This window comes from Cottoperca gobio, chromosome 21, assembly GCF_900634415.1.
Source record: "Cottoperca gobio chromosome 21, fCotGob3.1, whole genome shotgun sequence".
Classification (NCBI taxonomy): Eukaryota; Metazoa; Chordata; class Actinopteri; order Perciformes; family Bovichtidae; genus Cottoperca; species Cottoperca gobio.
The window spans coordinates 10,601,874-10,623,554 of NC_041375.1; the positions used below are offsets into that span (position 1 = coordinate 10,601,874).

The following is a 21,681-nucleotide window of genomic DNA, read 5'->3' on the forward strand; positions in this document are numbered from 1 at the left end:
CTCCATCCTCTTGGATATTTTTGTCTGTAATTCCAGTAATGTATTTTATCTTTCAATGCATATCTAAAAAGATGCAGGGAATTTCAAAATAAAAGCACAACAATTAGAAAAGGTCATTATTTGCATGCCCTCACAGAGTGATACCCCCTTTTAAGTTGTTAGGTTCATTTCATCATTAACAAACTATCGGCGACATTCAATCAAGAAAGCCACCTACAGTGTGGACATGTTATACATGTATTGCCATGTACTTTAGTGGCCTGAGAATCAGATTGAATTACAATTGAGTTTAACATTGATGAATAAACATGAGATGTGGGTGGTGATTAAGAGGTCTGGACTTTAGGTTAAGTTGTGACCTCTGTTTCTAGCCCTTTTTAAATCCAATTTATGATAAAGATATTTTGATAGAGGCCAGCAGCAGTTGCAGCAACACCATCTAATGAATTTGTCAATCATAGTCTGATTTGGCTGCAGGGCAAAATGAGCTGCCGTCCCCTTTTATCCTCCAATTCCTCCTCCTCACTTTGCAAGGTGTACAGTGGTTCGGCTCTTTTCTGAGAGCCGGCTCTTTTGACTCTGCTCCCAAAGAAGAGCCGGCTCTTTCGACTCCCGAACGGCTCTTTATTTAGGATCTTTTGTAGCCTATATTTTACCTTAACTTTGAAAAAAAATCATGGTTTATGTGTTGAAAACCCTTTTGCTTTCAGTGTTTTTATGAGAGACCTTATAATTGCCTAATTCTGTGCATTTATTCTGTGACAAAACCACTGTGCTTTTGTGGAAAAACTCCACAACAGCCTTCACCTTATCCACAGTTGTTTTGATCACCTTCAGAGCATCTCTAACCACCAGGTTTAGTGTATGCGCCAGACATGGGTGATGGGTCCACTTCAAAAATTTTATGGCTTTGGTGATGTTTGCAGCATTATCACTCACACAGCACACCACTTTGTCCTCTACTTGCCACTCTTTTGCCACTCTTAGTAGCTCCTCTGCCAAGTTTTCTGCAGTGTGTCTGTCGGTGAACTCGAAGCAGTCCAGAAGGCAAGATGTCATCTTGTAATCTTCAATAAAGTGGCAAGTGACAGACATGAAAGAGCAGGTTGTTCTGGAGGTCCAGCAGTCAGTTGTCAGGCAAACTGATGGAGCTTTTTTCACCCTTTCTTGCCATAATGCACGTTCTGTGTCATATAGTTTGGGATCATTGTTTGGGAAAGTGTTTTTCTACTGGGTAGAGTGTATGTGGGATTTAGGGCTTAGACAAAGTTTTTCATTCCTTTGTCCTCCACAATGGAAAAGGGTTGAAAATCAGAAGCTACCATTTTAGCCAACTCATCATCAATACTGTGCTGTTTGGCTGGGGTCATCAGTTTAGGTAAAAACTGACTTATTTTGCTTTGAGTTGCAGTAGGAGAGGTTATACTTGCACGCATGGGGATGGCAGTAGACGTTACAGCAGCTGTTGTTCTGGTATGAGACACACCAGGATCAGTAGATGGTGAGCTGGCTTGCCCTCTCTCCTCTAACTGCACTGTAGGATGGACAGTTCTGATATGTCTATGCAGGTTTGTGGTGGAACCTGCTCTTATAGTGACCTTCGTTTTGCAGTGAAGGCACTCTGCTTTGTTGTTCCCAATATCTTTAAACTGCAGCCAGATGCTGCTTCGCTTTCTAGTGTCACTCATAGTTAAACTACACGACAATGCAAGACGCACACACGCTCCTCAGTCCTCATCGCTCTGTCTCTCTCTTCACTTGCAGTGGAGTCAAGTGGTGTGTCTGCCCCGCCCCCTCTCTGTTTACACATCCTTAATTCTCACGTGAATGCCGCATGCTGGTCGCCATGCTGGCCAATCATAACAGACCTCTGTCGTAACCAGAGCTGGGACCCATCACTACCGTAAACACGCACCTTGATACGTCTGGTTAACCGACAGTCTTTTGAAACTTTAATAACATTTAAACTATGTCAAACCAAACGGAGGTTAATTTAACTGGAGTCAAACAAAGTCAAGGCGTGTGGCTTGTTAAGGTTTGTTCACCTCCTACTACGCCCAACAACCAACGGAAAGTCACGTTAGCTAATTTAACGTTAGCTAATTTAACGTTAGCTAACGTTATCAGTTCCACTAATTAAAATGGTGGCAGCTTAGCAATGTCATCCATGTCCAAATGAATAATTTAATAACAATTAATTGTCAAAGTTCTTGTTGAGTAACTTGTTAAGTTGCACAAGGGAGTTTGTGTGTGTGTGTACATTTATACAGGCCATCTTATTAATACAAGTGACCTCTTAAATTGCCATGTCTCTCTCACCAGGTCCCCAAGTATTTATCTCACCAATGGGACAAAGCCTCAGAAAAGGGAGAAGTTGGAAAGATTACCATTGGAAAGTATGTTAAGGACCTTTTTAATACATGTTTCTTACATGCTGAAATCCTGTCCTCGTGATATCAGTATCATTGATGCACACTTGTTCTTTTGTCTTCTCATCCACCTGACAGGAAGCAAGGCAAAACAGAGGTGAGGCAGCTTCATGTATTACTGCACAGACAGCTAAGTGATTTGTAATGATTTATTTCACCCATTCATACTGCATTTATTGTATATTTTTAGCAACAAAGTTACTCACAGCTTACTTGCCATATTTTGCTTTTTTCCCCTGTGTTGTATCTTATCACTATGTGCTGCTGCATTGACCCAACTGCCTTACAGCGATCAATATATTTTCATCATATCATATTCATCTGTTGAATCAAAGAGTTGGTTGATCATATGACTAACCAGCAGGGCCTTGACTCGGCTGTGTTTCCCAGGTACATTTCAGCCTGAATGAGGATCTGACAACCCTGAGCGCTGTGGGGGAGAAAGATGTATCAATGCAGATCCCGAGGGATCATCCCTTCACCATGCACCCAGTGGGTGGACAGACCATGGCTGTCTTCAGCCAGAGTGATGCAGGTCAGTCTCTGACTCAGCTGTTCCAGGCCTGTCTCTGTGTTTCTTTTGTGCTGGATAATGTCATCTGAAACATGTGTTTAAATGGGGGTCGGTGGGTTCAAACTGAAATGATGTGATTCCTGTGACAGTACACAGAGCAGTTTGGTTTGTGAGCTAAACAAAAGTTCAATATATGACTTGTATGATCTGAGATCTACTGATCTTACTAAGAAGTTTTCAAAGTGGGAGGCAAGTCTCCCCAGAGGGAGGCTCAGTGAAGGGAAGCAAAAACATATTACTTTAGTTATCAAAAGAAGATCACAAAGAATAGCCTAAATGCATGTGATTTGGTTAAATAGATATTTCAGAGATACAGTATTTTTGGGAAACTTCAGTTTTCCCACTTTCCCAGAGTCAGAAACTAATACCTTAGGCCAGACCTTTTTTTTTATGAATTTGGTGTGGTCTTAATTTATGTCAAACAGCAATATTAGGCTCTCTTGGCTCAATTGTTGAGTGTCTATGGGATCAGATAACAAAACCATGATTCCATAGGCACCCAGAAATTGAGCAAAACTAAGCAAGTAAACTAAGTGGGGGTGAGGGGTGCCTTTTTCCAAGCTTAGTCTCAGGGGAGGCCCACGGTCTCAGACTTTGAAACCACTAATCTTACTGCAGGTACTTGCAGAGTATTTAGTGTTAAACAAGTTCAGCAAAAATAAGGCTTCACACAGACGTCCGAAATTGGATCTTAATAGAAAAGTCTTCACTTATAATAAAAAAACTATTCGCAATGATTCAGAATGAATATGTTGCCGTTTCCTAGAAAAAAAGGGACTCGAGAGAGAGATAATATTGTCTTTATGTTAATTTATGCGATTGAGTTGTTGTTAAATCAAGCATATAAACGTCCTGGAGCTGTTCCATTGACGGCTAAAAGAGAAAACCAACACTCACAGGGACTTAGTATAGTGGCGCATAACATTACAGATTTCACTGCTCTTAGTTCTTCTAGATTCTTAGGTTTTCTTGCTGTGAAAAAAAGTCGCTCATTGCTTGCATTGCACTGTGCAATTTATAAGAATACTCACAGTGGCTTCTGATTTATGGAGGGTATGATGTGTCATACATATACATGAGCCAGAAGGATTTGCAGGGAATTGCATCAGATCCAGAGCTTATATATAGCTGCAACTGTATGGTTGGGTGTCTATGAGCGTGGGACCTGATAAATAACAGAAGATTAGGGTGTTACTTTAAATGTGATAATTCTATTTGATCACTCTTATGTGTCAGACAAATTAAAGTAAATAGTAATAAAGTAGCTTTAATTATTCTTTAAAAGCAATCAAAAGGGTAATTACAGAAAATAAATGTTTGTTGATTGCCTTTTGATGAGGAATAACACAAAACATTCCCATAATTCAGTCAAAAGTTTAATTCAGTGAGACGGTAAACAAATAGCAGGGTGCAAGCTGTTTAAATCATTAAAATGTCAAAAGCAATTCCGTACCTCCCCAGGGTGCCAGTGCTCACTAACAGTGAAATAACTGCTTCTTTTAAGTATTATTTAAGCACTGCCAAGGATGCAGATACTTCGCTGTCATTGACATTAAATCAAAAAGCATGTTTGAGCATACCCAATCATGGCTAAAGTAGTTTGAGGCACAAATATTGACTGGATGACAAGTTACCAAAACAAAAATATAAAGTGGGAAAACAAATGGAGGTCCGAGTGAAAAAAGGCTACAAGTGTGACAGGAGCCGCAAAATCATGACACGTTAAAAACAACAGGAAAGTTTCTTGCTGATCTGTATAGAGCTATGAAATATTCTCATCTCTCCTAAAGCACACTGCAACAATGTATTGTATAAGGAAATGTAAAATATAGGCGCATCTTAAAGATGTTTTCACTTTGCATCAATGATGTTGGATCGTTGATTATTGGATGGATGGATATATGGATCCGGATCGTTACACTCCTAAGCAGAATCATAGGTTACTGCATGTTGATGAAGTGAGTCTGTATTGCGCAGAACACTGTGTAGTTCATCGAGATGGAAACGTATGAACAACATAATTGACAGACATTATTGGTGCATAACAATTGTGGTTAAAAAGAAAGGTAGAGACATAATCATGGTTGCTCCTGTGTTATTTGTTGAAGATGCATGTGGATGGCAGTGACATTAGATTTATTTTGCTATGGATAATGAGCTGTTTTCTTCCCCCCAAGTGTTGTGTCAGAGAATCGATTTGTCGGCTGTGGTTGGCTAGAAGGGGACGCTGGAGCCAAACCGTAATACCTATGGATGACTTTAGATTCAGATCGCTTTTTTTGTATCATGATCATTGTTTTCAGTTTCTGATCTCTATGATAAAGAGGTGTGAATAGGTTTGAGTTCAGAAGTGAACTTTATCCTACTTCTACATAGAGAAGGGAAAGAAACATAAAATGAAATTACTGTCAAGCTTGCGAGGTGTACATTTGTACAAGGAGCATAGGGAAGTTGTCATGAAGGAACTATCACATTGATCTAAATTATGAGTAACGGGCCAAGAGAAACAGGAAATTAGACAAATTATTGTTTCATTAAGCAGCTGAGCAGTGGAGCAGATTTTCTTTTAGTTCTCTCCTCTCCTTTCCTCCGCTCTGTGTCTGACTGTAGGTGCGCACGTGTGTTTGTGTGTGTCGGGAGCAGAGGAGAGAATGTGAATGCGCAAAGCTGTAGACACTGAAGCGTGCTGATAAATTAATAACATAAGTGTTTAGTTTATTTCATAAAAGATCACCTGTTCGTTGTGAAAAGTGAGTTGTGAATATATATATATATATATATATATATATATATATATAAGCACAAACACCTTGATTTTCAGGGGTGGGGGGGCACAGTGCACTAATAAGTTCCTAATTCTGTAAAATTCCACAGTGGACAAATGTATCCTCCAGCATTTTGTTTCAGAGATTATTATGCAATCCTTTTACATTTTTTGATTAAACCTTGTGTAACTGTAGGAATTAATTGATAGTAAAGAGTAGTAGATTTACTAATGACACTTCACACTGTAAAGTCCTGGCTCTCCCCCCAGGTATTGCATATATATTTTAGAACAAAGGTATCTTGAACATATTTTGTAGCAGACCTCTTCATGTGCAGTGAAAACATTTTAACGCTATCCTCTGTTTGGAAATGTAATCATGACTGTCTAAATGGTGAATTGTTCCTCAGCACTATACATATTAGTTGTTAACAGTTTATTATCCAAATCATACTGGTAAATGGAGTGGCCAAAGGAATAGAAACCTCTAAAATGACCATAAAGTTGAATCGACCCCTCTTATAAAACGGTTTTCAACAAACATTATAACTTTCATTAAGGTATCATTTATTTCAGGATATTGTATTGGACTACATTAGTTTGAGCTAGCTACCTAAAGTGTATAACCACTGCCCAGAATTGGAATTTGTGCATGTTAGTGCCAACAACAGATGGTTTCTCAGTCTCGTCAGCTACATCTCTAGTTATTTTCAGTAAACTGTTTCTGCAGCTCTGTAATGACATAGAGCTTTCTCCTAATCAGGGTGCATCCTACAGCCTCGAGGTTTATTCTACCACCCTCATGCACTTCACATTCACCCACACTTGCATTAATTCCTCCTACATGTGACAATAGATTTATCTCTTGGATGTTTCTCTCTTTCTTTTTTTTAGCAACGCTAGGACTACTAAAGCTTTGGGTTTTAATCACACGTCAGAAAGGGTCATTAGTTTAGTTTTTTATTGACCTTTCAGCATTATCACACGTTCATAAAATCGTCAATCACAATTGTCATTAAAGATCTGAAATCTAAAATCCACTGTCATGTTAAAGTCTGCACATGTAGGGGATTGGTGGTCTTTTTTATCTCTCAATTCTTGGGATGTTCAGTTAGTTTGAGTTCCTTTTCTGACAATTTGTGAGCTCCTCCCAGAGGGGAGGTGGGTAACCAGACACTGAAGTTAGACTTAAGCAGCTTTCTGGCGAAGTCGAGACACAATTGAGTGCGTCTCTCTGCTAAAGTTCGCAATCTGAGAGCGCAGAAGACCAAGTATGATTTTACAAGCCTGTTTCTGCATACTTTCCGGTATCATCAGTATTCTATTTGTGTAAACAAAAATCCAAATTCCAGCGCTCACCATAATACTCCCATACCATATTTAAATGGCTATATTTAACTCCCGCTTTTACGTTCATGTATTTTGTACTAATTTTTAAAAATATATTTATCTTATCATGAATCTATTATATTTATGGTATCTGTAAATGCTTATGGTATCTTATGAAATATCTACTTGGTTGTACTTTTGACATTTTTGTATCTTGTAATGGAAAATTATTGCTTTTTATATTGAAATATTTATATCCAGTTGATGCCGCCTATTATTACCTTTTGTAGTGGGGTGTTATTCTTTGCTAATCAACACCAGATGATTTAAGGCACTGATGAAGCAACATGCAAAACAAGTAGTTCGCTCTTGCTTTTTAAATGTCATTTTTCCAATAAAAATATTTTCTATACCAGTATTCATTTGGTTCACTGTGGATTACCCTGCACCAGCTGTACGCAGGAGACCAGAGAAGCATTCTTCAGATTTTTGTAATATTCTTGTGTTTGTGATTGTGGAAACATGGCATTCAGAGGGTGTAAAAAGCCTTTTTTCTTTTTTTTTTAAGAGGCGTCAGTTCTCCAGATGGCTGGCTTGACTGTGAAGGTGCACTGGAAACAAGAAGTAGGATAATGTCCTCTTGAGATGTGTGTGTGCGTGTGTGTGTGTGTGTGTGTGTGTGTGTGTGTGTAGTCTCTATTTACCTGACTGATGCTCGGCTCCACCCCCACTCACCCACAGGAAGGTGTACTGTTAGAGCACCGGTCTCCCACTCACTTTCCTACAGTTTCGCTCCTTCAAAACACATGCAGCAGCAGCAGCTTTTCAGCCTCACTGTACTGCACTTGCACTAGTATCAGTGCACTTGCACTCTTACAATTGAGTACACCTACTCAATATTTAGTGACACTTGACACCTCGGACAGAGCAGGGTTTTGGAAAATCTAGTCAAATATATTATCACCTACTAACGTCCAAATATTTCCATTTTGCTCAGAAAATATACCTTTTTTTAATGTCAAATTTGACATTTAATACAAAGGATGTATCCCATATATGCTCCTTGTAACCTTTCATATTTAATATGATGTATACATTCAATGTAAACATAATCTATGACTTTTAAGGTGACATATCACACCCCAAATTGCCAATATTTCAGTTAAGTTTTGAGTTGAGAGGATATCTTTTGTAATTTTGGCCACTATATAACACAGCTACAAAATTAACAAAAGTTCCATGATTTTTATATACCAAAGTGGCACTAATGGAAACATAACCACTTGCAACTACATTTCACACAACCAACCTGAGGGATAATAAATATAATATTGCTCTATATACTGTCATATCCACCTACCTTATGTATAAAAAGCAAGCTGTTACATTAATCATTCCATATTTATTCCAGCACCCATTGCACTCTGCATCATTGCACTACTGTATCACTGTTTACACATATATATATATATATATATATATATATATATATATATATATATCACACACACACACACACACACACAGTGTCATTAGGTTTTTAGTGACGCAGTTTGGCTCATGGATGTCAGTGTCGGTCTGTTGGTCCACTTTGTTTTAGTACGTGTTAACTTGGCAACTATCAAATGTATTGCCCTGACATTTTGTATAGATATTCAGTGTTCTCAGAGGTGAAATCCTACTGACTTCGATGATCCCCTCCTGACTTTTGATCTTGTACCATGCTCTTTTTGTCCAACACTTCAGTTCATGACAGGACTACCTCTAAAACTAAAGACCAAATTCCCATCGGCTACCTAAAAGATTAAACAGGTTTCTTAGGGTAAATGTTTACTGGTTTGTTTTATTACTTTTCAGTTCACCAAATTTCCAATTTCACCAGTAAACCAAAATGCCCCGGCAGGACAACGACTTACACTTCACAATAACTGACTTGTTTTGTGAGCAAACAAGTCATAAGCATTTATTCCTATTCCCCAAAATGGGCTGGGTCAGCTCTGTCTATGTCCACTTGTTAGGAAATGTGTAATCCAGCCGGCCACGCAGTTTCTAATCCCTATAGTCCAAACATTTCAGAATGATATAATCCATTCCTTTACCTCTCTGTTACACAAGTATTCACTGAGCCAACAATAGCGAGATGTTGCTAATGGTGACCGCTAATGAACAATGCGGACACGAACGGTGTCTGATGTGGCTTTTGTACTGGCTGCTAGCTAAATGTTCCTCCATTATTTCCTCCCCTCGTTGTTCTGCTTTGTTCCGGAAAGGACAAGGTATTGATTAAGAGGTTGCTTAGCAACAGGCTTAGTTGCCACAGAAGCGTGCAGGGGAGAACAGAAAGCCAGATGTAATGTACTGCTCTGTTACTGTATGGCTCTCCTTCTGCTGCCTCGAGGAAGCTTTTCACTAAAACCCTGCAATCCTTACGTCCTTTTGAAATAACGTGTCTGAATTCCTATTGTGAGTTTGTAAACTATAGACTCCAGGAGTAACTATGAATACCTACTTTGACAGTTTTGTTTCAAATACTGTACGAACATTCATTTTAAATACAACCATTATTGTTAACGGCTCGGGAGTGTGTTTGTTACTGCCTTGAATTCTGGTCTGTCAAGCACAGTACTTACTTCCTCCACTATAATCGCAACTGTAGTTGACAACTATAGAATTCTTAATCAGGCCTACAGAAAAAACAACAACAACAACAACCCTGTGTATTTAGGAGGTGGAACAGCTGGTTGCTGAAACGATGTTTCCAGCGCATACGCTGATTCATTTTGAAAGGGGAATGGCTGATGGTGTAACGTTATCGCTCAGCAACTTTATCGCTCAGTCACTCAGTGACTACAGACTTTTGTGTTTATAGGGCTGGCCCCAGCTTTGCTGTGGGGGCGGAGTTGCGCAGAGAGAGAGAGTGTGTGTGTGTGTCTGTGTGTGTGTCTGTGTGTGTGTGTGTGTGTGTGTGTGTGTGTGTGTCTGTGTCTGTATTTGTGTCTGAAAGTGGACGAGGAGAGATGCAAACACTGGCATGGCTTTACGATGGTAACAGGTTATGTAACGCACGGTAAACGGTATTGTCTGATCCTATACCTAGTTTAAAAATAAATCGATATCCCTTAAAAAGTCGATATACTGTCCAGCCATATAGTGAAAGTTGTATTGAACCTTTTAAAATGTGTCGAAACAGAAAACGGGACCAGTGGCTTCTCACTTTAAAACTTAGTACTTAAGAGGGTTCACACAGCTTGATAAAGTTACCTACTTGGAAAGTATAAGAAGTAGAAATTCAGAGATATTTGCGTAGTTAGTTTGAAAGGGATTCACTGCTGTTGTCCTGCTATTGTGTAGTAGCATCATGCACAAAACCATTGCAACAGTGCAGGCTGTTGGATCCTGTGCAGACTGTCATAGGTGTTTTATTGAAGTGTGGCTGGCTTAGCTTTGTAGGTTCATTCCAAAAGTGTGGCTCATGAATCGCTAAGGGTTTAGAGGAATATCTCTTGACTGGATACCTTGTTGAAAAGCATGACTTTGTAGTCAGACAACACTAACAACACATGCTTTTAGTATTATATTTGACTTAATTCACAAGTCTTCAGCAGGCCCACAGTAGCTTACAGCAGCTCCTCTCGCTGTAATGGAAGTTGTGCACTAATAGCTGTATTGTTGGGTTGTTTCCACGGCTGACGTCACAGAGCAGTTTTTCATATTTTGTTTCTGTTAAAGCCGTGTTCTGCAAACTTTAATCCAATGGGAGGCTATAAATTTATGCTGTCGGAGAGCTCAAGCCTCGAGGGCATTCTCACTGTCAGAGCTGTTTGAAGCTGTCGGTTCTCTCCTGTTGCACCGCTCTCTGCTTTCTCACAGCACCACCAGAAATTACAAGGAAAAAATACTATTCTAAAAATATGAGTCATGAGGTATTGTTTTTGAAATAAATGTCTAACCATCCTGACATTTGTTTTGCAGCGTTTATTTATCCATGCAAATTCACTTGAGCGCCTTGATCTTTTATAAAAAACGCTCTTCTCACATTTATACAGATCCACACATTCACATGGCAGCAACACATTGAGAGTGCAAGAATCTTCTTTTCAACATATCAATTTTAAAGGCTCTGATCTATGTATCCATTATATAGATTGTCTGTACAATGAATAAATATATATATATATATATATATATATATATATATAATATATATATATATATATATATATATATATATATATACATATATACATGTATACATACACAATTGTAATACCTGTTCAATTGCTCCCAAGTAGGGCTGCGGCGATTTGTCAACGTCATCAATTCCAAAAATACGTAGATTTTGCTTATCGCAAGAAGTACGATAGTTGCGCCTGGTCAAAGCATGAATTCCCCCGGTGAACAAGCTGCAGCTCAAAGACCTCGCCCTCGATCTTTATCGTTATTTTAGACCGCAATCCAACTGTAAACTCTGCAAATTGTAAATGGCTTATCTCAACCGTTATGTACGAACACCTGAAGCCAAAGCTTCAAGACAGCCAGACGGGACAGTGTCCTGTTTACTTTTTGTACCCTCCAAAGCATAGTGTATTAGGATTAGCAACACACGGAACATGTTTCTGTTCCTAGTAGTCAATTAAATTAGATTTTCTAAAGTTTTCTGCAGTTATCGTATCGTAACGTAACGTTACACAATCGCACATTTTATATTTTCAGCCATGACTGTTCTTGTTCCTTGTCCCACACTGTCTTAACTGCATATTACTCCAGTGATGAAATAAATCAATGTCATTACCCTTTTAAGTCAAGTACTTAAGTAAAAATAGTGATTCTCCAGTTCAGGGAAAGGGGTACTATGACATACAGTGATTAAGTTCATTTATATTTCTCACAAATCCTTTTCAATTTGTGGTCCAGTATTTTTTGGATCGAGCCTCTGACAAATAAGTTCAATTATCTTTTTACATTATTGTTTTAAGAGATGATGATTGAATAAAATATAACAAACAATCTTTTGTTTGTTATATTTTATATTTTAGCTGTTGAATAATTGACTAATCGAAAGGTTTAGAATAACTGGATCGCAGAACAGCTTCATACTCCATTTTACAGAAGAATTGTATTAAGAAGTTGTAAAATCTTATATTGCCAGATATTGTTTAAATAATACATTTTATAAATTATTGTAAAGCTTAATAATACACCTCCACTACCCCATGAACAACTCAGTCTTTTACTATCTGGCACTGTTAAACTCCACAAGTGCACTTTAGTGTAAAGCATCGTGTTCGAAAGCACCTCAATGATGAGTGATAACGTGTTTACAGCACATGGAGAAAAGTGTCACCTGTTGCCTAGAACTACTGAAATATAGGAAATATGTTTTCCAGTAAACGGAGAGCATGATTGTCTATTTAAATTTGGCAAGCAGATGGTTTCTTGTTGTTCTCTAGGCACAAACCCATCTTTCAATAGAAAGAAAGTGCTGTATTTTACCAGAACACAATCAACATTTTTGGATTAAAATGTGTTGTTTGCACCCCCCAGGTTCCAACAAAAATGCAGATCTCACATTTGCTATTCCCTGTAGTCACAATGAAGCAGGGGCTGAATCACTGTGACTCAAGGCCTGCTCTTCTTCTCAGAGATGCATATTTGTTGTTGGCCAAGGTGAAAATAGGAGAGTGAGCCAGTTATTGTTTTGCTGAAGAAATGTCATCTGCGTTCTCATTTCTGTTTTGCTTCTTGAAATAAAGGTGTGCTGTACATGTGACACCCAGAATAAAGATCGAGTGCTAAAACGTGATGCTCTGTCGGCAGTAGATATGGTGTGCAGTGTTTCCCCTAGGTTTACTGCTTTGGGGGGGGGTGCGTAGATTTGTTTTAGTTCTCTGGCTCTCTCTCTGTCTCTGTCTCTGTCTGACTCTCTCACTCTCTCTCACACACACACACACCTCTTGAATTTTAGGGGGGTGCGCTGGGCTCTGTTGGGGGGTCGCAGCGCCCCTCACGCAGACATTATGTTAATCATGTCTCCTATCACAAACAGATACAATAGATTGCACAAGCTTTCATCCAAGATTTTTCTTACATATACAGTTTGTTTGTGTCACTTGTTTTAAGAAGGACGTCACAAGAAACCATTTGTCGGTACCAAGTTGATGCCAAAGTTCAGAAAATGTAATGTTACTCCTTTTTTTTTTACCAGGGATCAGGGCTCGAGACTAAAGGCCCTGTCACACATATCCGTATGGCAGAAACGTATGCTGGCGTATACGAAATATCGGCAATAGGTTGATATAAATTAAGGATAAGTTGTGATCGTTCGAAGGACGCAGACGTTACGACGAACACGGCAGACATACGGTCCTGTCACACAGTTCCGTATGGCAGAAACGTATGACAAATTTTGAGGTACTTTTCATATAGAGTCCAAATACGTCCAACTTTTCCACAGCGGTGTTGTAGCTGACGTATACATAACGAATACATAACAAATTATTATACGTATGTCCAACATATTGATAGCGTATCACTTACTTATTTAAAACGTATCAGAGCGTCTGGCCAACGCAGCTGGAAAAGTGCCGTTTGGTTCACGTCATGCTGATGCTGGAGAACTGCTAGAATGTACTCTTGTCCTCTCAGCATCCTCCATGCTCTCTGATGCTGGGTTGATGATGTGTTGATGTATTCATCAAGACGTGCTGTGAAGAAGTGAGGATGAGCTACTCAGAGGGACCCTATATACTATATTCAAACCCCAATAAGCTCCCAAAACGCTAGCTGAACGCTAGCTGTACTGTAGAAACACGTTTAATAAGTTACTCCGTCGTCAGGGATAAGCTTAACATAGGTTACCAATAATTTGGCTGTATGGTTCACCGCCAGCCGACGTAGCCTATATCTAACGTACCTCTAACGCAGGGGTCTCAACCTCAATTTATCTGGGGGCCGCTGGAGGTAGAGTCTGGGTGAGGCTGGGCCGCATCAATATTCCACAAAAAAAGGGTTTCAAGTATTTAAAAAAAAAAAAAAGTACAACTGATCCAATCTTCTCAATCTTTAGTAATAACAGTTCAGAACATGAACGGTTCTTCAGAACATATGCTTCTCTAACCTACTCCTTGCTGCCAGGCTTGAAGATGCTCATCAGTAAGTTTGGACCTGTACTGATTGCGTGCGCGGCGCGGTTTCTATTTAGTTCTCCCCTCTCCTTTCTTCCGCTCTGTAGGTGTGCGCGCACGTGGAGGTGTGTGCGTCAGCTGCGAAGCCCCGCCCTTCGAAAAACGGAGCGAAGTAGAGAATGTGAATGCGCAAAGTAGACGGTACAAACTGCAACGTGCACATACATTAGATCAATAGCATAAGCGTTTAGTTTATTTAATAAAAGAGCACCTGTCAATGTGAAAAGGGAGTTGTGAATAAAAAATGTAATTCGAGGTTTCCTGCTGAGAGCCATGGCCTCAGATTTCGAGGTGCTGATCCTCATCCCAACCGCTTCACACTCGGCTGCGAACCGATCCAGTGACTGTTGAAGGTCACAGACATGCGTATCTGTAAACGTTCACTTTTCCGATCCGATGAAAAGTTGGACGTATTTCGACTCTGACAAATGTTCATATACGCCAGCATACGTTTCTGCCATACAGATATGTGTGACAGGGCCTTAACAACCTCTCATCGTCCCGGATAGTAACGTAAGCTGTTAGCAATCGGTGGGCAACATAGTCCTGCTTGGCTAAAAAAACAGATTTAACAGATAACATTAACAGAGGTTTCTTTTAAGTTATATTAAAATTTTAATAAATTCTATTGGGCGAAGGTAAATTATAATGTTATCATGATGTGTTCTAATGTAGTCTTGTAAAATTTGTTCTTGGCGGGTCAGGGAATAATAAAACATTTGCATAAAACAGTATGCAAACGACAATAAAGGAGTACATGTTGAAGTACATGGGATTTATTGTTTTGTTTTTTACCGATAATTGTTGAATTTCACTGCTATTGGTATTGACTACATCCCTCTGCTATTGTGACATCCCTACTTAAGTGTGTTTAAAATTCCTCTTAGACGTAAAACAAGTACGGGTGTAAGAAAATATGTAATACCTTTTTATAGATTCTTATAATTTCTTCTGAATCTCTTCACTTGTAATTTCATAAGGCAACACTGGTATTACAGCCCACATTTCACCAATCTGTATTTTTGTATCAGCGAGAGTTGGACAGCTGGTTCTGTGTTTTATTTACCTCCCATCAATGCTGCATTTTAAATGAGGAATCAAATTTAGTTTCTCTATTTATTATCCAGCCTTGCACCAGTGGGTATTTAGAGTTAGAGTTAGTCTGCTAGTGTCTTTGTCGGGACTCATGCTCATCGATGCATGAATAAAAAGAATCACGTTATTGTTAGACCACTGCATGAGCAGATTGCATAATGTTTTTTAATTTAAAATGGAATAATCGCTTAGTCAGTGTTGTCCATATCTGATATGGTAGTGGTTTTTCCACACAAGTCACACAGTCCATATGGTTGTATTACTTTTGTGCGAGATGTCTCTGCAAGAAAAATGTTTTTGTGTTGTGTGGGAGTATTTTGCTCAACAGTAACAAAACTTGCTTAACTCAGCCTTAAAAAAAAGCTGCTCACCCACCATTAGTCTGGCTGTCAGTGGAGAATATACCGTGCTCAGATTGTCTGGCATTGAGCAGTGAAGTCTTGAAGGGGAAAAAAAGGGTGTATGATTAATGCTGCATACTGTACTCTGTGCAAAGTTTAGGTGTGAGACTTTCAGCAGCTTTCAGTTAGTCATAATTCAAGTTTGACAGACTGGTTTGAAGGACAGATGCAGCATTTTCTCACAAATGAAAAATGTGTGAGGTGTGAGGCTTTTACAGAGCATTTGGACCTGAACAAACTGTTAGGAGTCATATTTATAAGTGTTCACATATTTTATTTTATAACAATAATTACAATAAATAATAACTAATTAAAAGCATTTTTTATTTTTACAACTAACCTAATAAATAAAAAAAATATTATAATAAATAATAACAATAATTAGAATATTAGATTTTTTTTAATTTTTTTTACAACAAACCTTTAAAAAGAAAAAATGTTTTACTAGAAACTTAAACAAATTTGAAACAAATAAAGACATGTACATTCAACCAGAACTGGTCTACCCACATAGTTTGCAACTTTTGTTGCTACAGTGGATCCTTCTTGGTTTTTTTAAAGAACATTTCCAGTGCCTCCTGGTATGGAAAGTCAGACACCTCTGGCCCATTTATTAAAATCTGCATGCAGGCTGCAAGATGGTCCCCCTGCAGCCTGTTGCAGATGTTTGTCTTGACCTGCAAATACATTAACTGTTAAGCCTTAAAAGTGTTAGCTTAAAAATACATATAACTTAAAACAGCAAATGCCATTATGAGAGGTATTTCTTACCCTGTTCAGGATGGAGAAGTCCCTTTCACAATTCACACTGCTGACTGGGACATTGAGGGCAATGGCAGCCAGCTGGCTTATAGTTGGGTACAGGACCCCAAACTCCTCATATTTTGAGGACAGGTCTGACAATATGTCCAGCTGAGTCTTGTTCTGAAAACTGCTTGTGGATCCAGTATTCCAAAAGCAGCTAAGACTCCAACCTCACTGAACCGCCTCTCAGGATGGGCAATCAGGCCATCCAAATAAGGATCCATCACCTCATCAAACAGTTGGGGAAAAAATGTCAGTATACTATTTAGTCTAAATTGAAGTTCCATCAATGAAGTCAGCCAAAAGCTACATAATCATACCTGTGATTGGAATCTTTGCCAGTACCGCTGTCTGCCCCCTGTATCATCCTGGCCTCTTCTTCCGCTCTCCTGTTGGGCAGAGATGCTGAATGCACCCAGTCCCAAAGGGTCATCAAGACTTTGGTTCAGTGCGGCCAGGTTGATGACCCCTAGAATCTTTGATGCCTTACAGCCTCATGTCGAGAGAGCCATCGTGTGTCCTTTACTTGCTAGTAATGACAGATAAAAAAAGTTGTTATTAACTAATTAATATGCAAGTAAATGGGTATAAATATTAAAATCTCAATTTATTTGAGGTTTAAAATATTTACCTTCACTTTCAGCTCCCACACACCGAGAACCTCTGCAGCTGCCTTTAGAGGAGCGGAGCGGTTTGCACTATTCCGGAAGTACAGGTGGAGTTCTAAGTCTCTGAATGTTGCCACGTAAGGCACATCTACTGATGCGTCCTTACAGGCTAGTACAGGGGTATTCAACTAAAATTCTGAGAGGTCCAGTTAGAGAAAATGTCCGCAAGCATCATAATGTCTAACGTGCGTTATGAATTAGTGTGATATATATTGAAGTAGCTGTATCAACGTCTGCACGTCATCAACAGCTGACTGTCAAATCTAATAAAGAAAGTACAATTGAAAAACATTTAACATTGAACTATACAGATATTTATATTACTGTAGATATATATAATGTTCTGTGTGTGTGTGTGTGTGTGTGTGTGTGTGTGTGTGTGTGTGTGTGTGTGTGTGTGTGTGTGTGTGTGTGTGTGTGTGTGTGTGTGTGTGTGTGTGTGTGTGTGTGTGTGTGTGTGTGTGTGTGTGTGTGTGTGTGTGTGTGTGTGTTGTGGAGCCCCGCCCTTCGCGAAACAGAGAAAATAAACACCTTGGGGGAAACACTGTTTTTTTTTTTGCTACTTGGCACGTGCATGAAAGGATCAACCTATTAGAGGGCCATGGGGTAAATGTTTGCTATATTTATTGACCCCCCCCACACACACACACTCATTCTCACACCTCTTTTGAAATGTGTATGTACCCTGTGGCCCATGAACTACAGTGCATACAGCAGACTACACAAAAATGTGTGCTCTTGTCAGATCTGAAAAAAACTTGAACATTGAATTTTTAAACATCCCTCTATAAATATTGATTTGAATTCATAAATACACCGTCACATAGAAACACGCACCTGTTTTTGTTGACAGTGTCATAGAGCTCAAATGAATGAAATTAATCTGCAACTATTTTGATCACTGCCTGATCGTTCAAGTAACAAAAATGCCAAAAAGTGCCTAGTTTCAGCCTCAATGGTGGTGATTTACTGCATTTCTTTCTCTTGTGATAGAAAACTGAATATTTGTATTACTTGTGTGTAGAAAATTCCTGAAACAAGGTCAAGGACAAGGACTGGGGACAAGTAGTTGTATCTCTCTTCACTGGCAGAATGGTTTCTGTTTTTTCTGAATGTAAAACCAGATGATTTGATAACGTTTGATATAAAGTAACTCAGATTTAAAGCATACATTTCAATCTAAATGTAAAGAATGTAACAATTCTCTATACTCACGTTTTTAATGTGCCCACCCCTGACTTAGTTTCTTTTTTTTGTGCTGAATATGGTTGCTGCCGCCTCTTTTGTCTGAGCTGAGAGTGAAAGTGGAAGGGCTCTGACCTTCCCCCTCCTCCTTTCATCACACTGTGTCTCTCTCCTCCTCAGACATCGCCGCTCTATCTGGAGTTGAAAGATAACAATCATAGGTATTTTTTGGCCAAGCGTCACCACACGACAAAGGCATTGCGAGGAGAGAGAGGAGAGAGAGGAGAGAGAGGAGAGAGAGGGAGAGAGAGAGAGGAGAGAGAGGAGAGAGAGGGAGAGAGAGGGAGGGAGAGAGAGGGAGAGAGAGGGAGAGAGAGGAGAGGGAGGAGAGAGAGGAGAGAGAGAGAGAGGGAGAGAGGGAGGAGAGGAGAGGGAGGAGAGAGGAGAGAGAGAGAGAGAGAGGAGAGAGAGAGAGAGAGAGAGAGAGAGAGAGAGAGAGGCCTGGCAACAGGTGAAAAGACTGAGATAACATACTGACGATACAGGAAGAATCTTGCAGGTACATTAGCTTCAAATAGTCCAAACAATGTAAGTGTGACATACAGAAACAGATAGATTAAACCATTAGCTTCAATAAGCCCACCAATTTAAGACGCGTACAGAAGAAAAAATATCGATATGTTTTTTATTATTGGCCGAGGTGCGGTTGAAACGGGTGGGTTTTCAGTCTGCGAGATAAGAATGTTGATAGTATATACTGTTACCACCTCTCTCTTACTACCGCACGCACCTCCTGCCTCCCTCATCATCCCATGCTGCCTTTTGATGAGGTGAGGATCACTTTGACCGCGCCACAAATAAGTAAACCAGTCACCGTCATAAAAAATGCATGAAGCTGATCTTCAATTAAAACAGGTTTGATGTTGTTGACTGTAAAGTGCTAGGTGTGACATTTGAACAGCACAAGCTCACTGGGTTTATCTCCTCTTGAATGTGTTCACATTTACTTTTGTATGTTTGTTGTGTGTGTTTTGAGGAGTGGGATGATGAAGAGGTTGGCCTGATGTCAGATGTTGATGTGGGCGTATGAGTCATGACGGGGGTGGCCGCGGCTTATCTGACGGTTTGACGACATTGCCTGTTGGAGCAGATGGTTTCAGTCACCTTGGAGGGGGGAGCACAGTGTTCAAGGCAACTCTGCATGGTTACAGCTCCAACACGCAGTAAAAGGCAATTTTATTTGTTTCACAAAAGCTTTTCCACTCTAGCAAAAATACCCTCTGGAGGAGTTGAATGCGTTTCAATCTAAACATGCCACTGCCAAAGCAGCCTTTTGTCCTTAAACACCAGTTTGCACTGCTTCAAAGAACCTAAACTTACATGTTGCCCACATTTGCTCATCGACATTGATGTATTGATTTGATATTGATTCATTTATTTAGGGTATTTGTTTCAATGCTTATTTGAAGTGGCACTCCATACACAGTACATTTCAGTTAACTTCGAAAGGTGGTCGCATTTCCCAGGCATGAGAAGTCTATTGAAAGATGCAATAGAGTTGCATTATGGGAAATGTAGGATCCATTATTTTTGGAGCTTGATGAAGAATATCTCGGCTTCTGCTACATCAATTTTGATCCTTCTTTTTTTAATGTGTCCCTCTCCATTTAAGGAGTGATATTTGTACTTTTTGTTTTATCACTTGTTTGTGTCACTTTTTGTTATTGTTGTTATTAATATTATTATTGATAATAATTAACATTTTTTAAATTATTTTTTAAATGCTTTTGTTAAATTTAGTCAACAATTCTTCCTTTTTACTTGATTAAATCAAAACAATGTTCATTCATCCCGTCAATCATTTTACATCGTATCAGTGGGAAAATACTTCCACAATGAACTTTGTTCCGATTTTGTTCATGTGAACTACTTCATTGAGGTTATCATAAGCTCAGGGCATTCCTGTGTCACCTTTTTAAAGAAGAAGACTCATTGGGGGAAAAAAACAAATCAGGAGAGGGGAAAAATTATATTTTAAGTCGACTCGTAGTAAGAGGGGAATAACTTTGGTTATCACTTTTGAAAACTATAACATTACTGAAGTTGGAATAGTAAGTCTTTTCACTGAACATTACATGGAAAAATAGTATAACTACCAGGATTGATGATGACGCACATCAGAGTGCAATGCAGAGCGATAAAAAGAGGTTCTCCTTGAGGGAAAAAGGCAGGATTTATCTGACAGACTGACCTACTTTTAAAATACCAAATATCTTTACTGGAATTGGGAGGGTTTGAAGGGGCTCCCCAAAGGCTTCTGCAGGTGGAGTTGCTGCACTGTGGTGGCAGCGAGCCAGTACAACTTACATATGACTGTCATTAAAGCAGGCAGTGTGAAAGTAAAAGCAGAGCTGGCCATCATTTGATTAAATTGTTAACTTCTGTGATTGACATTATTGTATGATTACGTTGTGAGTTTTTAATTTTTATACAAATCGATAATGACAGGAGTTTTATCACAAATTGATTGGGATAAGTCCAATGCAGAGGCATCAACATTATCACTTTAAAGATGACCGTATCACCAGGATGAACTTGTTAACTTTAAGTCTTTTGTTCCTCTGATCACCCTCAGTTAGGGTTAGGGTCAGCTCTGCAACACTGATGTTAGGATGTGCAGACCAAACCCTGAGTACACGTCTACATCACTGCAGTACGAACTTCAGTGGCTGGGGGTCGATAAAAACATTTTCAGCAGAAGGTGGTCTTTAATGCGTTGACTATTGTGTTGACTAATTTCTGTAGAAAAAAAAATCTAATTGCAATTATTTTGACTGCGATTAGGATTCACTATATTGAAATTAATAATAATCTTTGCATCATTTTCATTGAACAATATATTAAAATGATCATGTGAGATTTAAATTTAAAAAGATAATTTTTTAAGTGTCTTCATTCAGGAAGCAGAAAACCAGGAACATTACATCCTCCATTGTTCTGAGTTTGAGTAATGACAAAGAATATGATGCACATGGTGTTATTTTTGTACCCGTGATCCTTGGGGCACTAATGTTAACCACTAGGCGTAATGTAACGTTAGGCGGACTATATGTTTGTTGGACTAAATCCTAAGTGGCAGAAACTAGAAAAACGACCCGCATATTTGTCTCATCTTCCCAGTGGCGGCGCAGCCAGGCTGCTGGACCAGCAGCAACAGGGAGTTTGTAGTTCCCCGGTGCTGTGGCTAA

General features: G+C 39.2%; 1 protein-coding gene across 1 annotated transcript in view; it reads left to right on the plus strand.

Moving 5' to 3' along the window:
* The first annotated feature begins 1,834 nt into the window (after positions 1-1,834).
* The window catches only part of LOC115026816 (general transcription factor IIF subunit 2-like), a 42,520-nt gene continuing 22,673 nt past the window's right edge, over positions 1,835-21,681 (plus strand). Inside the window, exons 1-4 of the mRNA XM_029459795.1 lie at positions 1,835-2,035; positions 2,323-2,396; positions 2,508-2,526; positions 2,820-2,964. Of these exons, the coding sequence (XP_029315655.1) occupies positions 1,970-2,035; positions 2,323-2,396; positions 2,508-2,526; positions 2,820-2,964 (304 nt within the window). The 5' untranslated portion in view covers positions 1,835-1,969. The remainder of the gene's footprint in view (positions 2,036-2,322; positions 2,397-2,507; positions 2,527-2,819; positions 2,965-21,681) is intronic.